At 36.2% G+C, this 18,258-nt stretch overlaps 1 protein-coding gene across 1 annotated transcript in view; it reads right to left on the bottom strand.

Moving 5' to 3' along the window:
• Positions 1-18,258, bottom strand: part of LOC150087800 (voltage-dependent calcium channel type A subunit alpha-1-like) — a 1,442,149-nt gene that overhangs the window by 1,395,525 nt on the left and 28,366 nt on the right. The window contains exons 6-7 of the mRNA XM_090369204.1: positions 10,169-10,258; positions 1,934-2,018 (exon numbers count right to left, since the gene is read on the bottom strand). Of these exons, the coding sequence (XP_090225330.1) occupies positions 1,934-2,018; positions 10,169-10,258 (175 nt within the window). The remainder of the gene's footprint in view (positions 1-1,933; positions 2,019-10,168; positions 10,259-18,258) is intronic.

Raw genomic sequence — 18,258 nt, 5'->3', positions numbered from 1 at the left:
GCAAGAAGTAACGACCATCCCAATCATCGTGTCAACCACTGGTATGGTGCCAAAGACCCTGCATAGCAGCCTAGCAGCAATAGGTCTCCCAGAGAACACTACAAGGAACTCTAGAAAGTCACAATCCTGAACATCTGTAGGATAGTCAGAGAGTTCCTCGACCAACAGTAACACCAGACATTACAACCACCCTGTGTACTTGGTAACAGTACCTGTCACAGAGTTGAATCCCCCAATCAGGGAGAAATAATATAAGAGCAACAATAATAATAATAATAACAATACCCGTGAGAGGAGAAACAGTTGAGAACGTGGACATTCTCTTCAACAGTTGAGAACGTGGACATTCTTGCACCATGATAATGCAGTAGCAGTCCAGACATTCTCAAATCAGGTCTGTAATATTTTCCAGACACAGTACAACATTTTCCCAAAGTGTGAGTGAAAATAATATCCACCATATCAACAAAAGGTGATGATAATATACATATCAGAAGATTACACAGATTGTTCCTTCTTTGGAGGTGGAGTTATACTATGCTTCCACTGTGGACTTTGTTGTTTGATTTGGAAAAGCATAGTGGTAGATCCAGGCCTTCTGCAGTGATTATTTTGCTTAAAAATAATTTTTCTGATGTTGACAGGCATTTTTGAAATGAACGTAGCTGCCAAATCTAAAATGCCTTAGTTTGAGAATAAAGCTTGTTTGTTATTTGGTTTTTAGGAGCATTAGCAACTAAGGCCATATTGCTCTGGGGATATGCAGTGGTCATTCCCTGACCTTTCCGCATCCTCCGTATTTGGTGGTCACGGGCTCGAGCCCCGGTCTAATCAAGAAGCATGTGCTGCACACTGCTGCTCCTGCCCACCTGGCTATGGAGGTGCCTGAGAATAAAGCATTGAGGGCCCAAATGAATAAACACATTATTCCTAAATGTTTTTTTAAAAATGCTTTGTGTGCTTCCCCTAGCAAATACTCAAGCCCTCTGCAAGTTTTCTGACTGTAATTCATTCGTTTTCAAAAATGACAGCAGTACACTAAATGGTAGTCTGGAACCCTATAAGATATTTTAGGGGCCTTAAGAATAAACTTTCTGAGGCTCTGTACCAATAGTAATTGCATTGTTCTGCTCCCCTCTATCACCTTGGGCTCGGGGACAACTGTGCTACTACACCTTGTGTGACTCTGGTAACTCTGGCCTTGGCTGTACCAAGTTTGATTTACTGAGTCACATCAACAATTATTCGTGCTGATGGATATCCTAGGATAGGGTCATGTTAGATGCTGGTTCTTGGATCTTTGAATGACTTATGCCATCTGAGTATAGTGGATATAGGTGCAACAGGTTCTACCATGGGATATCTGCAAAAGTTCTGATGTTTGTATTTTGTTCAGCAGAACACAGAATTTCACACTGGTTTGCTGTTCATTTATTATTTTTCTTGTAAATATGCTATCCTTGTTCAGATTCAAAAACTGGTCTTTCAGAAATTATTACACTTCCAGAGACAAAAAAATAGATGTTAGGTTTATTACATGATGACCGTATGATAGGTTTAAATGCATATAGTTTTCATTAATAATCATTTTACAATTTATGTAGCAAAATTAGTAAAAAACATTTTTGAGCAACCTAAACCTAAAATAGAGTGTATTTATGCATATATAAATATTACATATTTGATGTCAAAGGTTGCCAGTGATATGAAGGTAGGCAGGGCAGGTAATGACAAAAATGGAACGTAATGGTAATCATAGATTATTTACAAAGTTACAAACTTAAGATGGGTGGAGATAAAAAAATATTTAGCAGGAATAACAGAGGAATAAGATTTAAGAGGAAATGACAGCATTTCCTCAGCAGTGTAAACACAAACTACAAGAAGTATAAGAATATACTTTATTATATGATGAAACATTAAAATGACTTACCTAAACCTCTTTTCTACTTGCCAAAATCCTTTACATGAACCGTCACTCTTTACTTTGGTTTTGAAATAGGAAGACCTTGCTAAACCTAAAATAGGGCATATTTATGCATATATATACATATATATATATATATATATATATATATAAATAACAAAAGTTCAATAGTAAGGCAAAATTATTGACTTTTACTTTTAAAAAGTTAAAAATAATATATTACATTATATTTTCTGGGTGTGTAACTAAATTACCGTATTTCCCCATGTATTTCCCCTTTTTTTGAAAAATTTGGGGTCAAAAAACTGGATGCGTCTTATACAGTGGTTGTAGATTTTTTTTACTTGCATTTCCCACTTTTTGCGCTTGTTGTCTTTGCGCTCATTGTTTCGCACTTGTTACCAGTATATTAGGTTACATTTTGCCACGTCTGCCCAGAAATGGCTCAGAAAAGATTTTCGTACAGTGCTGAATTCAAGTTATGAGGAGTTGTATGAATTTTATGATGAATAAAACTTGAGTTCAATAACTTTCTGTAATACATTTTTTTTCAAATTTCGGGCCCCAAAATTAAGGTGTCTCTTATACATGGGGAAATATGGTACTCATCCAAAAATGCAAATTATGACAAATCAATACCAGTCGTGACAATTTCAAGTTTGTCACTGTACATCTTATTTTATATCTTAATTTTATTTTAAAATTTTCTTGTAAAAACAACACTTCTCTGCATTATGAGGCTGTTTAATTTTGAAATAAACTTTACAAGGTATTAACAACCACATTAAAAGATATCTTATGTGTGCCTTATACTGAAATGAAAAACTTACAAACTTTAAAATTTTTAGATGGCCACTACATGCTACTTTGCTATTTTGCTGTTGTTGTTATTATTCTATTTTGTAGAAACGAAATACAATTGAACAAAAGTGGTGGAAAGGTCCTTGCTTTGTGGCTGCAAAACCTGACATTGACAAGATGCCAAGGATAATGATGTTTCAAATGAATAGGAAGCTAATCTAGGGAAACAAGGCTTAAATAATTTCAAGAGATATAGAAAATAAGGTTGTTAATGCAAGATTGGAAGAGTGCAAAGGCAGTACTATAGAATCTGAGGTTCTGAGACAATATGTAGGCACCGCCAAAGATAATTTAGGAAAAAAACATCAAAAGCAATGTTTATTGAAACTAATGATGAAAAGTTTAAGAATCGCCTATAATGAACAGGAAGAAATCTGAAATTTTGATGAATGTGAGACCTTTACTAAAGGGCATTAACGTAAGGAACATCAGCCAGTGAGAAATAAAGCATTGTTATAAATACAAAAACTGAATCTGATATTACTAAGATAGTATGTACTAAGATATTACTAAGATAAGATAGTATATTACTAAGATTATAAACTGTGGAAAGATTAATGATTTGTGATTAAAGTGTGAAGTTCTGAAAAGATAAAAGCCTAAAATTATTCTTTATGACATTGACTCTAACACGACAATGAAGAATTTATGGAATGATTTCGGAGTCACAACTTGGAGGAGCTGGGAATTACCAGTGATGGTATTCTGCAAGTTGTAATCTTTTTGCTAACTAAGTTAGAAATAAGTACTAATAACTGAATCTTTCAGATAGGGAGACGTTTATACTGGGTGATTGAAAAGTCCCCGTGCATGTACTAAAATCTTAACAAATATATTCCCATACAGTACTTACTTTAGTTACAAGAGATGTTAAAAATGATCCCCACCTGCTCATAGATAAGCACCTACACATCTCATCTTACCTTGTTTGCAAATACATGCAACAGTTCAATTGAAGGGATGTTCCTGATGAATGTTGCATTGCTTCCTTACGCTCAAGAAGAGTGTGAGGATTGTCTTTATAAATGGTGTTTATAAGCTGATAAAAATTAAGAGGTATAAGATTGGGCAACCGTGGAGATCAGATGGCCTTTGAAATTAATGTTCCTGAACCCATTGTGCATTAGTGCCATGGAGGCACAAGCTGCGTGTACAGTAGCACTATCCTCCTGGAAACAGCCACAGAAAATTTCATCCTTGGTTAAATGTCCAATGAGTGGATAAAGAATCAATTCACAATAACATTCTGTGTTGATAGTGTCATCAAAGAATATAAGGCTGATTATCCGATTTAGAGAAATGGCACACCACAAACCAACTTTCTGATCATGTAATGGTGTCTTATGATATGCATACAGATTATTTGCTGACCAATGTGGCTGTTTTGGCTGTTAATGTAATCGGATAAAGAACCACACCTCATTGGAAAAGAATGTGATGTTCAGTATATCCTCTCCATTAGCAGTAATGAATTCTTGAAACCATCAGCAGTACTCAACACGCCTGATGGTGTCATTTTCTTTGAATTAATTAATTAATTAAATTAATATTAATTTTAATTAATTAATATCTTGCAGGGATGTAAGTGCAAATTTTTCTTCAGTGCCTTCCACATGCTGCCATATGAGAGTCCTGCCTGCCTGTGCCAATTTATGAATGGATTTTTTTGGACTTTGCAATATGCAGTTCAAAATATCCAGCACTTTTTCCTATGTTAGTACTTGCAGCCTGCAGGATCTCCACGCATCCATAACTGATCCATTTTTATGTAACTTGGAAATTAACCATTGCACTGTATTGCAGTGCGGCACTTCAGTGTCAGAAAATTTTTCTGCAAACTTTTGTTGTACTTCTTCTGTATGTTCACCTGCGCTATGAAACACCTGTTCCACCAAAAACCCTCGTGCCTCAAGTGATCCCATTTTCACATTAACAGTTGTTAACAATACTGAACTTGATTTCATTTAAAGGAATAATGGACCAAAACTGCCTGAGAAGGAACAAAGGGGTGTATGGAGGGGAGAGGAGGGAACACTGTACACATCAAAGTCATATAGGCCAGTTGTTGTAACATCAATACCAATTTTAATGAGGCAATTTTATCATTTAAGGTATAGATGATAGTGATTGTTTGATCTCTCTCTGTATAAAACCCTAACAGAAAGATCTAGAATATATATAAATTGGTCATCCTATAGAATTAAAACTATTATAACAGTAACTCAATGTTGTCGTATGTCATAGCTATGTTGCTAAGCTATCACAGTGAGAGTGTGGTCATTGCTCTAGCAAAGGTTAGGGTTACCAGGAGTACTCTTTACTCCTGGTATCGAAATGTGAAAAGAGTACACAATTTTAAATCAACTCTTTATTTACTCTTTTTTTTTTAAATAAACATTAGAACATTACAATATCAGCTAACTAAATTTCAAGTGTTGCTTCATAAAGTTAGGTAGCATCATACCATGTTGGAAACTTTGAGGCAAATTCCCGACATACGATGAAGTCCCTTTGTGGTTTGCTCGTTGGTTGTGTTTATGCACTCACCAGCAGTGAATCATGATTATGCAGTAACTGTTGTTTCATGCCATTCAAAGCCTTTATTATGCAAGTGTTGTTCAATGGAAAATAGCCTGCAATTGATTTATCATCAAGTTTATGATTAAACATTAGCATCTTTTATATTGTAGTTTTGATGGTTAATTTTTATTTAAATTAATTTGTTGCTTAAAAAATTATTATCTTTAATTTTTCAACTGCTGCATTCATGGATGAAGTGTGCATTATCATGCAATAACTATAGTAAATATATTTATATTTTTTTTTTAGAAAAACCCATAAATTCAATAATGTCTCACCAAAAAAATAAGTTCTGTGATGTATTGGAAAAAAATCAACCGATGTTTAAAAAATCAACATTGGACCATGAAGCATTTTGTGAAGTATGCCAGGTGACAATTTCAATAGCTAATAAAAGAAAGGCTTATTTGGAACATTTGTCATCATCAAAACACACAAGAAGCATAAAAATGGCTGGCAGTTCAAGAAAATTAAATACAATGTTTGTTATCAAAAAACACTCCAAAAGAAGAGAAATATTGGCTACAAAGCAACATTAGCATTTCATGTTGTTAAACACCACCAAAGTTATGTCTTGTGATTGCTCTACTAAATTGCCGTAGCCTAGTGGTCAGGCGCGCGGGTACATAAGTACACGTGCCTTGAGTGACCGGGGTTCAAGCCCGTGACTACTGAATACGGTGCTGTTTCTTGTATTCTATCTTGTGAACTCCTCTGACCGTTTGGTCGTCCCGGAGTATAAGCAGAAAATTTATTTATTTATTTATTATACTATCACTTAATGTGTAACTCAGATATTGCTTCAAATATTTCAGTGAAAGAACAAAAACAGAGGCAATCATTAATAATGTTTTGGCACCTAATTCATTAAAATTAACACCAGAAAAAATTGAGAATGAAAAAAACATTTCTTATAATGGGGCATGCACAGATAGATGTAATCGTGGACCATCAAAAATATTTCCTGTTTTAATGCAGTATTCTGATAATGAATTCAGAATGGCTATTTTTGCTAGAATTGAAATCGCTAATAAATGAGAAATCTGAGACAATTTGTGATTTGATTATCACAACACTGCAAATTCATAATCTATAAGTAAGTGTATTGTGCTTGCAGCAGTTAAGTATAATTCAAATTTTGGTGGCCTGGAAAGAAGAGGAATGAATAATGTTTTTTTTCCAATTTACAAATCACACTTGGAGTAAATCTGATTAGAGCAGGATGCCCAGCTCACATTTTAAATAATTGTGTTCAGCATGCTTTAGACAGTCTACCAATTAATATAGAATCTGTCATTTTGAAAAAATATAATTATTTTTCAATATTCACAATTTTAACAGAGGATTTGGAAGATTTTTTGTAATTTTGTTGATGTGGAATTTAGAAAGCTGCTATCCCATTCAAAGACCAGATGGCTATCTTTATTTCCATTAAAATCCCCATTTTTAAGACATTCTGATTTACTGGCTCACTCTATTTCTCTGTACAATTGTTTGTTGTACTCATCAGAGTCATTAGGCCTAAAATACACTCCTACCCTCATTTTTGCTTTCCCAGTACTTATGTCACACCAGACTAACTCAACATTGCTCTGTCAGTCCACCTTTGTCAACTGGATGCACTTCCTTAGATTTTATGTGTTTGTTAACTAACAGCATAACCCCTCCTCCTCCCTACCTATCCTGTCTATCTTTTCTGTACACAATGTACTCCCCAAATTCCAATTCTGCACTGCTTATATCTGTGTGACACCACATCTCTGAAATCCCAACAATATCTGCCTCTGATGTCTTGAACAGTACTTCAAATTCATCAAATTTATTTACAGTACTTCTAGCATTGGTGAATGCGCAAGTATACATGCACCTGTTCTTACTTTTAGTTACCCTTACACAGCCCATGTATTTACTTGTCCCATGATAACTCTGACCAGTCCTTAAAATGCTCAGCACCTTACTTTCCAGGTTGCTGCTCATTCTAATAGAAGCAGTGCAAGAATCACTTTCACCTCTGCCTGTGACTACTGTTAATCTTTAAGTCTGTGAATCCCTCAAAGCTAGCAGTTTTCCAATCCACCTAATACTGCCTAGATAGCATCATCATCATCCTTTCTATTGAAATGTATCCCATCCCTGTAGAAGCAGCAGTCTGTCCTGTTAACAACAACAGCCCATGCTGAAAAAAATTCTACCCCATGTGCCTTGCACAATCTCTCCAGGGCCAAATTGATTAACAAGGCTCTCATCATATACTCCCTCCTATCATGTCTGGGCAGAATTGCAGCCACTTTTAAATTAAACCATAACTTGTGACTTTTTTTCAACATTAACCTGTATTTGTTAAATAAATATGGTGATCTCCTACTCTTAATGTCATTAGTGCCAACATGTACAACAATATCACCTTTTGTGCCCTTATCTGCTCTATAATGTCATAAACTTCTTCCCCCTGGCAGACACCCCTAGTTGTATTCCACCTATTCTTTTTGCACAATATATTACCCATCTCCCTGACAATAAGAGTCACTAACATTAAGACAAGCACATTCTGCCTTGAAGATTTCTGCTGTGTTGCCTGATGCACACGAGTGAGCTCTCCCTCCTATCATGTCTGAGCAGAATTGCAGCCACTTTTAAATTAAACCATAACTTGTGACTTTTTTTCAGCATTAACCTGTATTTGTTAAATAAATATGGAGATCTCCTACTCTTAATGTCATTAGTGCCAATATCACTTGTGCCCTTATCTGCTCTACAATGTCATAAACTTCTTCTCCCTGGCAGACACCCCTAGTTGTATTCCACCTATTCTTTTTGCACAATATATTACCCGTCTCCCTGACAATAAGAGTCACTAACATTAAGACAAGCACATTCTGCCTTGAAGATTTCTGCTGTGTTGCCTGATGCACAAGAGTGAGCTCTGGTGTTGAGTTGGGCAGCTGAGAGCTTGATGGGTCCCTCATTTTAATTCCTTCAAGGGCATCTACCCAACTCTTCAAACTCTAATAGACACCCATCAGAATGCTGAGTTGGTGCTCTCTGTACCTAGCACACACAAAGACATCCTCCTTGGCTAGATCATGTCCTGTTTCAGAAAGGGCCACAAACATTTCAAAAGTTGCTCATTTTTTAGGCCGTGATGTGTTGGAGAATCTCCCCCTTCGGATTTCCACCAAGCCACAGCACTCTTGCTGATTTGTGCCAGTTGCTTTGCTACTCTAGTCTGGGGCATGATTTCCATTTGAATACAATTAATTAACAATGAAAAAACAAGATTAATAAAGTTAATTAATTAACTGATGATACTACACTAATCTAATAGATTTCTAAATGCAGTGATACGTATTACGCTATCTTATCTAGTTTTACATTATACCTTGCACTAATAAGTTAGGAATATATGTTATGCTATACTGTAACAATCACAATGTTAAATTAGTTATATCCTTAGCTAAACACAAAGATATATGCCCAACAAATGATTTGGAGTTATAAGTTAATTATAATATATAACAAAATTATCCAACTAATGCCAACCTAATTTAACTTTAGAGATACCTATTTACCGAAATTAAAATTTTGAATTTCCCTGCCACTCACTCTATACTATAAGAATGGTGGCAAGATTTGAATGAAACAACAGTTCTACGTGTATTAAGTAGTAACCTACAAAATCTCTAGCTAAATTAAAAAGAAAATAACAAGCATGACTAGGACTATAAAGCTACTTATAGAGTGCAATTTAATATAGCAATTAAGTTGGTAGATGACTTTCATCAACAAGTGGTGGTATTTCAAGTGGTGAAATACCACCACTTTGCTTATTGGAGGCTTGAAGTGGTGAAACCCATGTTTAGTCTCTAGGGCAAAGTTTCCGGCATCCCCCTCCCCCCATACTTCTCCTTGAACCCATGCACGGTACTAAGTACTATAGGTTTTGATACCTTTCGTGTTTGGGGTTTTCATAAAAAAAAGTCAATAAAATGGCAAAATTCTTCAAAAACCTTTCTTGGAGTTGGAAATTTCTTGCTTGCACTTGGATAATCTCATCTTATGCACAAGGTCAGGATCTTGTACATCATTGGGAGATGAGTGATCAGTCTCTACATTACCAGGTTTCTGTTATCATTGTATTCACCCATAAGGAATCAGAGACTCTGGGATCATCTCAGAGTGCCTTATCATCCAGGTCGACTGCTTCACTAGGGACTGCTGAACTTTTTGTACCAATAGTTGTGGGTGTAGTATATTCCTGGTGTTTGCCAGTTGTGGGAATGCCCGATCTCCTGTTGTACTTCTTCCTCATGAATCTTCCATTCTGTCATTTCTTGGGAATCTTCAGTTTTCTTCCATTCTAGGTTTATTGGGGGGGGGGGACATTATATCTCTCTTAATTGCTCTATAAGCTGCCCCAGAAATATTCAATTGCATTCTGGTGAGATGGTCTGTTGTCCTCTTTTTCCTCTTGTCTGATGCTTCTGTAGAAGGCTCTTTGGTTTTCATCGTAGATCCAGTTTGTTTTCCTCTGAGTGCTCTCTCTCTCTCTCTCTCTCTCTCTCTCTCTCTCTCTCTCTCTCTCTCTCTCTCTCCCTCTCACTTAAATGTATTCCTTATCTAATCTAAGCAGTATTTGGTTCTCTGCACATAGTATATCCTATACAATCTGTCCTAACCAATTTATACTTTTCTCAGCCTTGTGTTTCATTGAAAATTATGAATTAAAATCCAATCAAGAAAGTTAATTAATAATATATAAATGTTCCATAAATATTAAAATAATATATCACATCTAGTCACCTTCAACTTCAACTTCCTCTTCTTCTTCATCTGTACTTTTGCTTTGCATACTTTTTAATTTCTTTCTTTTAGCTGCAGCTTTCCGACGAGCTAAAACAATAAAAACAGAAAAAATAAATACTTCAATCACAGACAGCATTGGTACATTTTCTGGATAAAATGGAAATGAAATTCTTCAAACTTATTACAGTGCTTTTCACAAAGATACTGCGACCACAGTGCCAAGTAACATACACAGAGAAAGTGGCAAAAGGCATAATGTGTATATTTAAAATTGTGGGTAAAAAAAATTTTGATTGAATTCAACCAGAAAAGGCAGTCAAATATAGAGCATGTTGCAAAATTTATTTAAATCCAGTCTTATTATCTAGCACCTTCAGAACTTTAATCAGGAAAAACCTGCCAATTATTCCTCCCTCTCCTACTAGTCTCCAGAGGAAACTTTGGTTGGAAATGAGATATTGTAATCCCTCCCCAATACTGGCAAAATTTTTGCACTGTACATTTCAAAAAGTTGTCACCCACCTGGACACAGGTCTTTACAATGTTTGTATTACATTTATGAGGGATGATCAAAAAAGATCAAGACTAATTTACTACAGAGAATTCAGAATAATTATTAATGAATAATAATCACTGCAAAACTACAATACACACATTTAAACCTATCATATATTCATCTGTGACATTTTTTTTACCTCTACAGGTCCACAATAATTCTAAAAACCAGATTCAAACTTAGACAAGAATAACATACTCATAAAGAAAATAATGAACGAACAGCAAGACAACGGGAAATTCTGGTTAAAAACATCAACAGAAACAGTAACACTTTTTCAAAAAGACTATGGAAACTTGCTACACTCAACTCCACTGCATTCAGATGTTAATGATGGAAAAATCAGAACAGAACATAACCCTATCCCTAGCACATCTGTCAACATCAATAACTAATGTGACTACAGGCAGTTCTCGCTTTACGAGTTTTTTTTCCCAAGTATCAAATATCAACAAAATCTAAAATATGAACATTAATTGCAAAAAAATGAATGTTAAACATTCATAAATACCGCATTCCAAACCACGTGCGTAGCTATACAATACAGTGTACTCTGCTTTATGATATTAATCAGTTCCAGAGATACCATCGTATCGTTAAAATGTCGCAATGTGAACCCAATAACACATTGTGTTTTTGGTAATTTGTTTCAAGATCTTGGAAGTTGAAATTTTCACTGTATAATTAAGCTATTTATCTCTTTAAAATGTCATTTTTAAGGTCACGAGTGCGACCTTAAGGCCATATAAAAAAAGGTCGTGAGCGTGATTTGTAAATTGTATTAGTTACCGATTCAAATCATTAAAATGCACTACACTTTTATCATTATCATATGTTCCGTTATAAGAATTAATTTTAAAAGCCTTTGTGATATTTTTCTAAAGCGCATTTCTGGAGGTCATGACCATAAAACAATAAAAACAATTTGCACTTTCTGGTTTATTGGGCTTTTCTGTTAGTGCAAGTAATTATAAACGGGTAGTAAACTCAATGTTATTGCATTTGTAAAAATACCGATAGCTGGAATTGTGTGGGTTTTTACGTTATTATGGTGAAATGTGTTTGCCCTTTACTGAAATCTTCAGTCATATAAAAAACATAAATAAATTTTCAGAATCTTTTCATTCCTTTTTTTAAAGCTTCGTAAACTTGTTACTCCACGCGAATCATGTTAGTTTAAATTTGTGTGCCGTTAAAAAATGCTTATGCATGCAATTGTGAAATTTATAAAGAAAAGAGAAGATTATCTTGGAAACAAACGACTCTTGAAACATTTCTGAAGAAGACGACTCCTTGTGCAACAAACCAACAAGTGCCGAGCCAATAATGGGTGATCAACGAGTGTGCATTTAGTCGATGATGATGAAGAATAAACATTCTTTAACATTTGTAAGTCATAAATAATTTCTCTATTATTATAATTTTCTTGATTTTAGAGGCTACGTTTACATTTCTTTGGATAAATCAATCATTGTTTAAATATAAATTAATTAGCTAACTAATTTCATTGTTGATAATGTAACCCCTGTTTTTAATCTTATGTTTATGGGAAATAAATTTCGGCTTTGCGAGTTTTCGCTTTACGAGCACGTGCTAGGAACGAATTAACTCGTAAAGTCGAGAACTACCTATATTGGTAATATCAATAGTCACTGAATACAGATGAATACCAATAGTCACTAATGTGAGTTATGGAAAGTGCACAAAGCATTCTGAAAGTACATTTAGGAATGACAGATTTTCTCATGTTGGGTCCCTTAACTCCTTATTCCTGAAGGAAGCAGGATACAATTTCTATTTGTGTTCATCTCAAAAAATGCCTGAACCAACGACAGAAAAATTATTTTTTTAAGCAGAAAAATCACTGCAGATGATTTCCGGATCCATCCACCATTTCATTCCTGAATCAAAATAACAAAATTCACTGTGGAAGCATAAAACACCTCCAAAGAAAATGTAGTCCATGAAGTCTGCTGCAACTGTATGATAATTTGCTTTTTTGATACATTATTTACACTCACATTGTGTAAACACAATGACCTGTAATATGGACAATATTAGCATGTAGTTCTAAAGAAACTGAATTTAAAACCCTATACTCCCCAGAGTCCAAATCTATTTCCTAAGCTCACAATTGCTGTTTTTTATGGGACACAGTTAATATTACTCAGAGTTTAAATCATCTCTTAAAAAATAGCTGCTCAGAAATATTCAGAAAATGAGTCCAATGGTGGGACCAGTGTAGAGCCATAACTAGGTGTTCCTGTGCCGGGAAAGAATAAAAGTTTTGAAGCCCCCCTATATTCCCCTATAAATAAACCAATAAATAAATTAATATATACAATAGAACCCGGATAAGAAATTCCCACATAAGTAGTTTTCCCCTGTACTACGTTTGGTTTCTTAAGTCCCATTTTCAATTCTGCATGTTGTAATGTATTATTTTCTCGCATAAGAAGTTTCCTGGGTAAAAAGTTTTCCTGCATAAAAAATTTGTGATAAAGAATACACAGTGTATTATTATAATAACATTTTCGCACTTAATACGTTTTTTAAATATAAAAATTATTTATTTTTAATATCAAAAAATTATTAAACAAAATAAACATTTGATAATCGAACAAGTTAGTACCAACCATCATTTTAGTTCGTAGTAAACCACTGAAGTGGCAGTAATCCCACTGAAGTGAAACGGCACATGAATGCCTTCACGAGTTGCCCTGATATTGCACTACCTCCAATAAGCAAAGCTTCGCCAATGAAGAAGACAAATGTTACTTATTCTCAGCAGATACCACCACCCAGTGGTTGTGGGGTGATGGTATCTGTCGAGAATCCATTGGCAAAATGTTGCCTATTCGAGAATCCATTGTCTGAGCTTTGCATATTCGAGGTAGTTCAATATCAGGGTAACTCATTGTGAAGGCACTCACAATATGAGATATAACAAAAATGATGCCATTTCACCTGCTTCGGTGGTTTACTATGAACTAAAATGATGCTGTGCACTAACTGGTTTGATTAGTGAATTTTCCATAGTCTGAGGCTTTCAGCACTGAAACATTTTTAGTATAAACATTTTGATATAATGGAAGTGGCACATTGCAATTGTTTTCATTGATATCCATAATTGGATATATAGACAGCGTTAAGTTCTGTTGGTTGTGAACAGTTCTGAATTACTTAGTAGATTATTGCTCTTTCTTACTGTAATTGTGGCCTTTTAAGGTATGTTGAAACTCAAAAGGAGCTCATCCTTCCAACTTGGTAATGAATTTAATGAACAAATTAAACTCATTAAAAAACATTTAAAACTGTTTCTCATAGGCAGTGTAAAATATTTATAAATTCTGAAATAGTACTTAAAAATGATCTTTAACTTATGTATGTGTATCTTTTCATTTTTATTTGTGTAGTTAATATTTCATACCCTTAGGTAATTTTCCCTTCTAAGAAGTTTTCCCCGTATAAAAGTTCTATACCTCCAGTCCCTTGAAAAACTTCTTATCCAGATTCTATTGTATATTATTTATTGTAACTTTTTAACTTTGAAATACAGCAAAGTGAATGAGAATAACATGCATATTGCACTATTCCATTATTTATTTATTAATTGCTAATTTATATGGTTTATAATGTGTTATGACTACAAGCAGTGCCTAAACTGAAAAATCTCAACAACCAAAATATTAACATTTGGCAATAAAAGCAAGATTAAATGTGGAGAAGATTAGATGTGGGGAAGTTTGCCTTCAGCCAGTGGGTGGTTGATTGTTGGAACAGGTTTCCTTCTGCTTGTTGTGAAAGTGGATGTGTTGAGTAAATTCAAGGGAGAACTAGAAAAATTCTTGGATGTTATGGATGGGTGAACTGTGTTCTTTTTTTTTTGGCTGATGCTATATAAGCTTGCTTTCTTGCATCATTTGCCATTACTACTACTGCTACAACTATTACAAGGGAAGAGAAATAGCATCCAGCCCAACCAACCTCCCTGTGCTAGTGACTACTCGAGGCAGAATAAAATGGCAATGCATGAAGTGGAGCATCAACAGGAATATGTTCATCAAGCGAACATACTTTGAAATAACCAAGCTAGAGACTGATATGGCAATGTAAAGGGTCACGACTATATACCAAGTGGTTGGAACAATTCCCAGATATTCAGGTCACCAAACAGCGAATAGTGGACCAGAGAAGGACCATCATCACGAAGAACTTGATAGCACCTGCAGTCTTGCAGAAAATCAAGCAGGACTTGTGCAATCAACTATAAAGAACAAAGAATGTGGACAACATGGACCCACAGGAGGAAGACCAAGAAGGAATACAACCTAGAGTAGCTGAAGTGGAAAGAGTGGAGGTCATGATATCCAGAATAGAATATGAGTGAGTGGAAAACGGTCCTAACAGAATTTGAAAGAATGCAGTCCACAAACACCCACGTGATACCAAAGCAGAGACCCAACAGAATCTTTTGGAGAGCCACAGACCATCTCAATCAGCAAATAATACTACATTATATCAACAACAATGGTGAAACACTGGAGGCTATCCATTCCACTGTATACTGTGCTGCCATAGCAGCCACTAGGGTTAATGGAAGACAAACAAGAGACCAGCAGCAGAAGAAATGAAAAAATAAGGAACTGCCAGCTTAGGAAAGAATGTACTGAAAGGAAAAAATTCATGGGATATCTGGTTCCTGGGCAATGCAATGATGTCACCCCCCTCGCTAGTGGATGAACCCACCACTTGGCAGGTATATAGGTACATTGCATCACTGCATTCGCGTAGACGGTAATTTGATGTCAGTATGGATAAACATCGTGAGTTAACTGACTTTGAAAGAGGGATGACAGTAGGTGCCAGACACGATGTTCAGATGGGAGGAGTCACTATCACAGAGGTGGTACAGAAATTGCACTACCACCGTTCAACAATATCAAAAGTGTATTGGGAATACACCATTTCTGGAATAACATCTCATCATGGACAGTGCTATGGGTGGAGAAAGGTGGTGAATGAATGTGGCCATTGATGTCTGTCTCACATTGTTTCAGCCAACCAGAGAGCAACAGTGGCACAAATCATCGCTGACTTCAACGAGAGAGAGGTGCCAGAAACGTCTCTGCCAAGACCCTCATGCATTCATTAGCCACAATAGGTTACAGGAGCCGCCGACCCACCAGAGTCCCATCGCTAATACCATGACACAGGACTCTATGCCTCAACTGGGCAAAAGAACATCAGCACTGGACATTGGATCTCCTGGTCCGACGAGTCCCATTTCCAGTTATTTTGAGCAGACAAGAGAGTGCATATCTGGTGGAAACCACACGAAGCTATGCACCAGTTATGTCAACAAGGAACTGTTCGGGCAGGTGGTGGACAGTTGGTAATGGTCTGGAACATGTTCAACTGGCACAAGTTTTGGCCTCTGCTATGTCTAAATGCATCTCTGAACAGTCCAGGTTACGTGTCCATCCTTGCAGACTGTCTGCATCCTTTCATGGTCATAGTGCACCCACAGGGCAATGGACTCTTCCAGCAGCACAATGTTTGTTATTTGGTTTTTAGGAGCATTAGCAACTAAGGCCATATTGCTCCGGGATATGCGGTGGTCATTCCCTGAACTTTCCGCATCCTCCATATTTGGTGGTGACGGGCTCGAACCCCAGTCTAATCAAGAACAGCAGCACAGTGCACCTACCCACAGATCTGTGGTGACTAAAATATGGTTCGAAGAGTATTCTGCAGATTTTACCACCATGGAATGGCTCTCCCCGTTCAAAGATGAACCCTGTAGTGCATCTTTGGGATGGCTTCAGAAATGATCCAACAGATCACAGCAGGATTCAGGGGGATCACCCAGATGGAGTACACTCATAGGCACCACCATGTAGTCAGAATAATACATCCGGAGCTAGCGAGGAAGTACCAGTTAATCAAAGAAAGTGTACCATATTACAAGAACGAACTCCAGGCCTTACTAGAGACCCCAACCCACAAGCTGTACTTGGGCCACACCATAATAAGGAACAAGATAATCTCGCAAAACAGAAAGAACATAACACTTGTCAATAAGAAGGAAAAGCCTACCTTTTATGTTGAAATAAATATAAAAATGGGATTTTATATTTATTTCATCATCATAACTTGTTTTTTTTTTTTTTTTTAGTTGTTGCCGCATTGGCTTCTGTGGCTATAATGCACCTCCCAAGGTTTTTGCACCACTCTGATCCAAGTCCGAGGCGGGATTCGAACCAGCGACCTTTGGGTTGCCAGGCAGGCACTTTACCCAATCGGCTAGCCAGGTCGCCCATCATAACTTGTAAATTTTAGTAAATGGTAAAGGTTTGTTTGTTATTTGGTTTTTAGGAGCATTAGCAACTAAGGCCCATATTGCTCCGGGGATATGCGGTGGTCATTCTCTGATCTTTCCGCATCCTCCGTATTCGGTGGGCACGGGCTCGAACCCCGGTCTAATCAAGAAACGTGTGCTACGCACTGCTGCTCCTGCCCACCTGGCTACGGAGGTGCCAAAGGTAAAGGTTTAATTGAAAAAGCTACCTATCTGATTGATATAGAAGTGCCCGATGCTGACATGAAGAAAAGATCAGAAAGCACATGGACCTAATACAGCAGATCAAGAATATGTGGTATATGCAACAAGTAATGACTGCTGATCATTGTGTCAACCACCAGTATACTGCCAAATACCCTACATAACAGCCTAATAGTAATAGGTCTCCAAGAGAACACCTACAAGGAAGTCAAGAAAGTCACAATCACGAACACCTGTAGAAGAGTCAGGGAATTCCTCGACCAACGTTAACATCAGACATAACAACCACCCTGTGCACTTGGTACAAGGACCATCATGCAATGGAATCCCCCCCCATCAGGAAGAAATAATAATATAATAATATATTAGGAATTTACTGGATAAAAAGAAAGTCTAATTAGACTATATCACTTATTACACCAAGGAAGGCACACAGATATTATTGGTATTAAGGATATTTTGTGAGTTGTCAAAGACTCTAAATTGATATTATTTGCAATTGGAGGATAATCTGTTCACAGGCCTGTAGGACTGTATTTCTTAATATCACTGTCGGATGGCTGGATATGGGAAGTCTGCTGATATCTGGCTGGAATAGGTAGGACACAGAAGGTGATCAGTCACAACAGTTACAGAGAATCCTAATTCTCAGAGAAAATATTATAAAGAAACTTGAGATCCGTTAAGGTTCTTCTGACATTAAGACTTTTGGAATGAAGGCAAATACACAGTGATAGTAATATGACTTATAGAACAGAGATTGCTGCTAGGAAACTAGTGAATTTATGCTGGATAGCTTTGAGTGAATGATCTAGTGATTTGAAACAACAGAGGCATAGCTGATGACTAGTAGAATTGTTCTTTTTTTTTTTTTTTTTTTTTACAGAAAGAAAGCATATCTGCAAGTTTAAAGCAAAATGTCTTCTTTCTGATGATTCCAACAATTTTTAAATACTTCCTGATAAC

This window comes from Mastigoproctus giganteus, chromosome 3 (genome assembly GCF_048544385.1).
Source record: "Mastigoproctus giganteus isolate SK-2022 chromosome 3, ASM4854438v1, whole genome shotgun sequence".
Taxonomy (NCBI): domain Eukaryota; kingdom Metazoa; phylum Arthropoda; class Arachnida; order Uropygi; family Thelyphonidae; genus Mastigoproctus; species Mastigoproctus giganteus.
Note: the sequence above shows the minus strand (reverse complement) of the source record. Positions and strands in the feature narration are given on the sequence as shown.